The 8,025-nt window shown below is 51.1% G+C and overlaps 2 protein-coding genes across 4 annotated transcripts in view; one reads left to right on the forward strand and one right to left on the reverse strand.

Moving 5' to 3' along the window:
- The window catches only part of LOC106816383 (mitochondrial chaperone BCS1-like), a 7,733-nt gene extending 7,466 nt beyond the window's left edge, over window positions 1–267 (reverse strand). For 2 of the 3 annotated variants that reach the window (XR_001394885.1, XM_014820983.1), the window contains exon 1: window positions 99–267. The gene's annotated coding sequence lies outside the window, so the exon portion shown is untranslated. The remainder of the gene's footprint in view (window positions 1–98) is intronic. The other variant, XM_014820985.1, reaches the window with a different exon arrangement.
- A 190-nt stretch (window positions 268–457) lies between these two features.
- LOC106816377 overlaps window positions 458–8,025 on the forward strand; it is an 8,821-nt gene continuing 1,253 nt past the window's right edge. Inside the window, exon 1 of the mRNA XM_014820975.1 lies at window positions 458–565. Coding sequence (XP_014676461.1) covers window positions 458–565 — 108 coding nt within the window. The remainder of the gene's footprint in view (window positions 566–8,025) is intronic.

The following is an 8,025-nucleotide window of genomic DNA, read 5'->3' on the forward strand; positions in this document are numbered from 1 at the left end:
GTTCTGGGTCGAAGCCTGTTCTGGGTCGAAGCCTGTAGTCGAATCCAGTAGAATGGCTTCGACTCGTATAGTTGCCGGTAGACACCTTACACGTATACCTGAACTGGTGGTCTAACGGTATAATTGCTTTGAGGGTTTGTTGTGGGGTTCATTAAATTATTGTGCCAGATCGATTACCTTCTTATGTTCTTATTTTCGACGATCTATCTAGTAATAGATCTGTGTAACGAAAATGGCAAAACAACTTTCGCAATGTCAAGTTTGTCATGCGCGCGCTGCCTGGCAGTGCCTGCCCGACGAAAGTTTGCTATGAATAAAAATAGAAAAGCTTCACTAATCATTTTATAACTGATAATTTTAATTATTTATATTATATTTTTTTAGATGCGGAAGTTATTATTTATATTTCCAACTAATTTCGTTATTTTGCCGCGTGACGTTAATTTATTTATTCAAGATGTCAGCCCCCTTGTTCAGACTTGGTGTACATTCTTTATCCTTGAGATTGGCTGTTGAAACAGCATGTAGACCCCGTGTAACAAATATTCTGCGATTTCCTACCAATGTTAGTTCGAGTGATGTGATGAGGTTATTATAATATAGATTACTTTGTGTGATTTTGAATGATAATTCGTTTGTATTTGTCAATTTTTCGTCTGGATCTGGATCTGGATTATAGTTTACTGCGTAGCCCACGGTTACGTGGATAATAACGCAGGGATAAATTGTCTAACTTTCTCCAGTCCATTTGGCTAATCACTAAATCAGTACTACTACTGTACTAGTACTACTACTACTACTAGTACTACACTAGTAGTAGTAATCAAGATGGTTATGTTGGCATGATACTTATAAATTATAATTTCACAAGTTGACGCGAGAATGCCATTGCCAGTGAGGTAAATATCTAAATTGGTTAGCAGTTTCAAAATAACTCGCCTTGTCACGCTCGCACCACTAGTCACTACTGAATCGCGATCCTTTGACCCAAATTCTATCGTTTTATCACCAATCAAGATCTACAGCACCACACTGCAATGCCTTCTATACTAGCAGACCGTGCTCAATCCTGGTTTGGGACCCCGGCGCACATTTTCGCAAATGTGCTAAACTAAGCGGCTCAGGGATAGAGAAGATGTCCAGTCCTATCTTATCAACTAACATCATCCTATCCAATCACCATACTGGACATCATCTCTATCCTTGAACCAACTAAGCCGGGTAGCTAAACTAGGATTGGGCCACGTAACGTACTACCACATCCATTCCTTGTATTTTTTCTGCACAAAACCCAGGAACCAGTCTAAACTAGTAGTATTATTTATGCGATGCACCCCCCCTCCCCCCCCCAGTTTGTGAATAGCAACAACGGGGATACCTTTCAAAACGGGATTTGACCGATTATCTCTCTCTTCGTTTTCGCAGCGGTCGGTGAGCGAACTTCCGACGAAGATCTCTCCCGGCGACCACCATTCATCGCGGGCGGCTTCCTCGTCAACGAACCGTTCGCCGCGACGAATACCACTCAGGGCGCTCTCTTCGCTCCAACGACCGTCGCCGCGACCGAACCAACACGCAACGGGCTCTTCATCGACTCAACGACCGCCCCGCGACAACGCCGGCGTCTGCCGTCGCAACGCTCGCGACGCATCGACCCCGCGACCATATGACCTCAGTGTACGTCGCGGCGCAGCTCGGCTCTACCTTGCGCCCGTGAAGCCTTCCTGCCAGTCAATGTGCGGCGTCTTCTCGCCTCGATCGATCTGCCGCTTAACCTATGACTCCGTCGCCGCGACCTCGCGGGAGGTCAGTCTCCGGGGTTACGTCGCTAACGAGTTCGCCGCGATGCGGCGGCGGGATGGTCTCTCTGCCGCCGTTAGCCGACTCTGGTCGCCGCCGCGTTGTCGTCCGCTTTACTACTGCCGACGGCGGAGAACGAATTCAACGTTTACGTGACGAACGCGTGGGCATCCCGGCCAGCGGCAACGCGCTGTCCGCTGCCGGCGGGAGGCGCCAGCGTCACAGGTACGCTATCACGGTGGATCCTGTTCGGAAAACTACCGTCGTTGAACCGCCAGTCGTTTCTACATTGTTCCTGAAAACTTCCGCTTTCCGATCTACTACAATCGTACTGCTCGGTATACAGTGATTGTTCGCCGTATCGGTGTGTACATACGCTACTGATCTGCTCGAATACAGTGAATCGCTCTTCGTTCGGTCGGTGAACTTACGCTATCGATATAATACAAACCCGTTGCTAGGAATGAGTGAATCGTTCTCCATTTTCCTGCTCTTAGATTGATCGAGAACTTACGCGTTTTCCGATAGACTACGATTCGCTGCTAGTGATCTCGTGAATCTCTCTCCGTTTTCTCGATTGTCGTTCGATAGAGAGCTTTTCGATCTATTACAAAGGGTTACTACTACCGGTCGCTACCCGAAAACTTCAGAAAGAGAAGCCGACTGGGGCGAGAGAGAGACTCGATCGAGAATCGAACGCGCAAGGCGCGGACTTCTTTTCCCGCGGCCGCGTGCAACGATGGCGGGGAACGACGAAGGCAACCCTTTCTCCTTCAAGAAATTCGTCAGCAGCAAGGAGAACCCGGACGGCGAAGAGGACCGTGACGGCAACGCCGCATCCTCCTCCGATCGTAACGACGAGGGGAGACCGCCTCCTCCCCCGGGCGCCTCGCCACGCTCCGCGGGCGATCGGGGGAACCCTCCGGGAGCCTCCCGCGCTCCTACAGCGGAGAGGAAGGAGGAGAGGAAGGAAGAGAACCCGTTCTCCTTCAAGCAGTTCCTCAAACACCAGGACGTTGGCGCGCGCCCGAAGGTCAGGATCGTCAACGACAACAACCCGCCAGATGGCGGCACCGGCAGCGGCAGGGGGAACGGGCAGCGGGCGATGCGTCCCGGGCCGTGGGACGCTCCGCTGCTGCCGCAGCAGCAGCAGCGGTCGTACGCCGCGCCCGACATCGCAAACAACCTCCCGGACTTTGTGCAGGATCACCTCCACCACCACGACCGCCTCCAGAGGGCGCCGGGGGGCGACGACGCCGACGCGGCGTTTCCACGCGGCGCCGGGGGTAGGCGCGGTGGAACCGCGGGCGGACTGCCGAAATCTCACTCGATGGACGGGGCGATCAAAGAGTTCGATCTCGTGCTGCCGGACTTTCCCGATGAGTCATCCGCCGCGGGGGGGCAACGCGCCGCAGGGGGGCAGCGCGTCGTGGGGGGACAACGAGTCGTGGGGGGGCAACGCGTCGCGGACGACGGAATCCCCGGGTTGGACCTCACCCTTCCCGACTTCGCTCCTGAACTCGCCGCCCCGGCCGACCGACCCCCTGCCGCCGCCGCCGCGCGGGACGCTCCCCAGAGTGCGCCGGCGGACCGAGCCCTGCTGCGCCGTGCGCCGCGCGGGGACGTCCCAGGTGGCCGCGCGCCGGCGGCGGTCGCGCTCGTCCGCCGCCGCCGCCGCCCAATGTCGACGAGCCTCCCGACTTTCTCTTCCGACGCCGCACCCCGGATTGCACGGCGCGCCCCGCGCCGGCGGACGACGGAACGACGGCGTCGGGTGCGCGCCGCGCCCCGCCCCCCCCGAGGCGGACCACGCCTGGGTACCCCGCACCCGTGCTTGGGGCCGTGCCCCGTCGCCGGACCTGCGGCGCCAGCTCCTGGCGGTGGCCGCAGCAGCGGCGGGAGGCGGAGAGGGCGGTTACCGGGAGCGCGCTCCGCCGGCGATGGTGCAGCGCGTCGACACCCGGCGACGCTGCGGGACACTGACGACGGCTGGCCGCCGCCGGTCGCGCCGAGGGCATGTCGGGCCGCCGCGCGCGGCGCCGGGACGGCTCTCCCGACGCTCTCCCCCGGAGGGCGCCCGTGGAGTCGCGGTGGCTGCGCGCTCGCTCGCCGACAACGCCGCGCTTCGCGGTGGCGCGCCGCCGCCGGACGGCGGGCAAGCGAGCGCGGCGTGCGGCGGCGAGGCATGCTCGCCGCCGTTGTGCGGCGGACCGCGGAGCAGCAGCTGAGGCCAGAGCGCTTGCACGGCGCTCGAGCTCGCCTGAAAACTCGTGGCCGTCCATCCTGGCGGACGATTACGACTCGCTATCCGCGAGGACCCCGCCATCTGCGGCCTGGGGGCCGCCACCGGTTCCGTGATCCTCGACCCCTAGGCGGCGCCAGCCGCGTCCGTGACATCAACCCCTAGGGGTTGCCATTGGTCCGTGACCAGACCCCTAGGGGGCTGGCCAATTGGTCCGTGACCAGACCCCTACGGAGCGTCGCCTGGCGACTTTGAGGCTGAGGACGCATGTTCGCTCCACCTCCCACTGTTAGAGCGCGTTAGTGCCGAGGAGTGACGATGGAAACTCGGCGAGTGCACCGCTACCGCCGATGTGTGAACAATGAAGTGCCCCTGGTGGCCTACTCACCACGTGGTCAGTTCGACGTACGAACGACGCTTAGCAGTTCTTCCTGCAGTCTGTTACTGATCGCGATCACACGATCAACGCCGTCAGACACACGATCACGTGCGTCCTTGTTCAATCGCGCCCGAGTGCGCACACGACTTCCAATCCGGTCGTTAGCGCACGTGGGGCCATAATTAAAATATCATTTGTCTTGTTTGCACCTCGCCCTAACCGACCCGCCAAATGGGGCCGAACCTCAAATTCTCTTTATTGACATTTCCCATACCTCTCTCTCTCATCTCTCTACAAATCTGTATTTAATTGCTACATATGTAATCTGTTAGGCATACAATTATATGTACAAGCAAAATAAACATTACACATATCGACAGGATATCCTTCCACAACAGACACCCGAGCATTGTAAGAACACCATTGCTGAATTGGTAAAAATAGAATGAAGCCTACCTACCTACCCAAACTTTTCAGCCTGGGTCTTCGGGTAACGGGCAAAACAAGATTTTTTTAATTGTGGCCTGGAAGCTATACCATGATGCGCAGTCATGTTGTTCGTTGAACAGTCGTGTTGTTCGTCGAATGGTCGCATTGTTCGTGAAACATCGCTGTCTGGTTGTTGCAACAATTAACGCTTCATTTAATAGTTGTGATTGTTCGTTTTAGAACGGTCGCATTAGTTCACTGTGAAACATTGGTGTGTTCGATTGAACAACTTCACGTTCATTTAACAGTTGTGTTGCTTCGTAGACGGTTCGCATTGCTTCCGTTGATACATTGTGTTGTTCGTCTGAAACAAACCAGTTCATTTAACAGCTTATCGTGGTGCCCGTCACAACACAATGATTCGATAGAAACGGTCGCATTGTTTGTAGAAACATCCGCTGTTGATTCATATGAAACACAAACACAGTTCACTTTAACATTCTGTCGTGTTCGACATAAGAACAGGTCGCACATCGTTGTGAACATTTATGTGTGTATCGAGCATTGAACAACACCGCTCCTCACTTTAACAAGCTATGTGTTAGTCGTACGGACGTCAACATACTCTTCACCATCTAACACGCATCAGCAATTGTTCGCCAAAGATGACCACCCCCGGCGCATGTAAAGACTGAGGACGCATATATCATAAACAACTCGGATATACTCAATAGCCCGAGTTACTATAATTACGTCTGAGCACTAGCAAAGCACAAAAATACGGCACAACACACCACACAACCACAACGCCAAACATGCTACAACAGAGGCTGATCAGTTTTCTTACAAAAGAGATTGCACTCTATGTAACGGATGTTCAAGCTGTCTCATCTCGCGTACCATCAAACTACATAATAATTGAGAAGAGATAAAAACACCCAGTCTAGTATAATTCACCAAGAGCCATCGTAGTGTGTAGTTTACGAACAGATTACGAACGCACAAAATGTTATCTGGCCAAAGCACATGTATTCGCTTCGCCTGAGGATGCATTAACACCATACCCAGTGTAACGTCCCACAGAACAATACACACCGCAGAAAATATTGCCAGACCGCTGCCGTAAACTCCAGCCAATTGCTTTTAGTTAATTAGTTCAATAGTCTTAATTAGCAATTAAGCGTGCGATTGATATTAACGATTAATAAATAGATAATAGATAGGCCTTCCTTGCACATGTTTGACTTCATGTAATAGGACTACACTGTGAGAATGCTGTAGAAAATTCCACTGGTAAGCAATTTAAGGTTCATTGATTAATTAAAAATAAACGGCAGAGATAGGCTGACTAGCAACTTGATAGGGCACGTTGACTTTGCATTGTAATAGACAGGCAAATGTGTTAGAAAAATTATCGAATCGCTTGCCCCTGGGTTTCTATTCTATCGATTCTAGTCCATGTCATGCATGCTGTCAGTTAGATTAACCGGTATCTTGGGTAGACACGAAATTTCGATATTTCCATCTAACGGTATTTGTGGGAACGTTTGCTAGAAGTGAACTGGCAATGACATTGCAGTGCTTCCGATTGGCCGTATATAGTCCTTGTGCCAGCGAGATTTCGCCGCCTATTTGGTGTTAACTGAGCGTTTATCGATTAACCGAGGAATTTAATTCTAACGCGCGCGCGAGCTTGAAGTTTGACATGATGTTGACGACGATTCTAGTTGTAAGATCAAGGAATAATAGTTTTGTTTTCAGTGATTGTGAATTGTTGTCTTTGTTTTGTTCGATCACCGGTTCACATTTATGCTTAGCTGGGTGTCTAGGCCGGCAACAGGCTCTACAGGCCTCAGTGTTTCCCTGCAAATTGACACGAGTGAGGGGGCCACCTCGCTCAAATTTCTCAAGCCCCACACAGAAATTTGTTCCAACACCGCCTCACTGACGAAATTTTGACAACTTGGAAAGAGGATGCAAGAGTCTCATACAATGTGTTCAAAATAGCTTTAGAATGACTACCAACATTTGCCAGCATTTTTTCAAAAATTTTCCTGGTCTGCCCCCGACCCCTAGCTTGGCCAGCGCCTGTGCTGCTCGCTTTTGATTAGGACTCGAAACGCGCAAACCACATCAAAAAAAACATTTACCACCTCACAGACCTTTTTTGTGCCAGTATGCGGAACATAAGGGTCTGTTTCATTATACCTTTCCCACACGTAGTGAGAAGCAGAGAATCGGTAACTTGTGGCAGTGCTGGTAACTGCGTTTGCTATGAGAGATTTTATCTAAAGGAACGTACAAGATGAAAGAATATAATAAACCATAATATAATACATATCATATACTATAGTATACTATACCAAGAATGGAATATATATGGCGGACGTGTGCGCCTTTCTGCGGAACTGCGCGCAAGATCTGCGCTCAGCGTTAGGATCAACACATCCTGTCAGGAACACTCTTGGTATCCGTCTCATCTCTGGTATGGGGACCTACGTTTAATCCGAGGTAAGCCACGTATTTTTGGACGGTTTTATGGTTCTCACAGGCGTTTATCAGTCGTGTAAAAACGATATATACATGAGACGATATCAATGCACTCTCACTCTCTCACGTGCATGCATACACATACGTGTGACACCACACTGACCCGTTCACTTCCATTTCACAACAATGAAGAATAAAACTTTGTTTTCGAGAATTGCCTTTTTATTTCTTTTCACTAGAAACCTTCAATCGCCGCGCAAGCAACTACGGATTCGTGGTGGCGAGCGTAACGACAGTAAACATTTATCTCCGGCTGAGACACTTTGTGTTTTCATTAATTTTAATCAAATTGGAATTTATTACAAACTCTACCGTCTTACATCGTATATACTTACTGCTGAGCGCGGAAAGGAAAAATATACCGGGAAAACACCTCGGTTACGCGCGGGGTGTCTTACATTGCGTTCGTTTTGCGTCTGTTTCTATTTTGATTCTTCGCACGATGGGGACACCTCACATCTTTTCTTGTTTATTGCAGTTAGAAATAGTTTTAACGCGCTGTTAAATTGCACGGCCCTTTTTACGCCACCATAGGACCTCGTCGACCATAATTTATTTCGTGGTAAAATCATTTTACCTGCAGGTACAAAATTTTTTTTGTAGGTACGATGGCCAACATTAATCT

The sequence above is a fragment of the Priapulus caudatus genome, unplaced genomic scaffold (genome assembly GCF_000485595.1).
Source record: "Priapulus caudatus unplaced genomic scaffold, Priapulus_caudatus-5.0.1 Scaffold1362, whole genome shotgun sequence".
NCBI classification, from domain to species: Eukaryota; Metazoa; Priapulida; class Priapulimorpha; order Priapulimorphida; family Priapulidae; genus Priapulus; species Priapulus caudatus.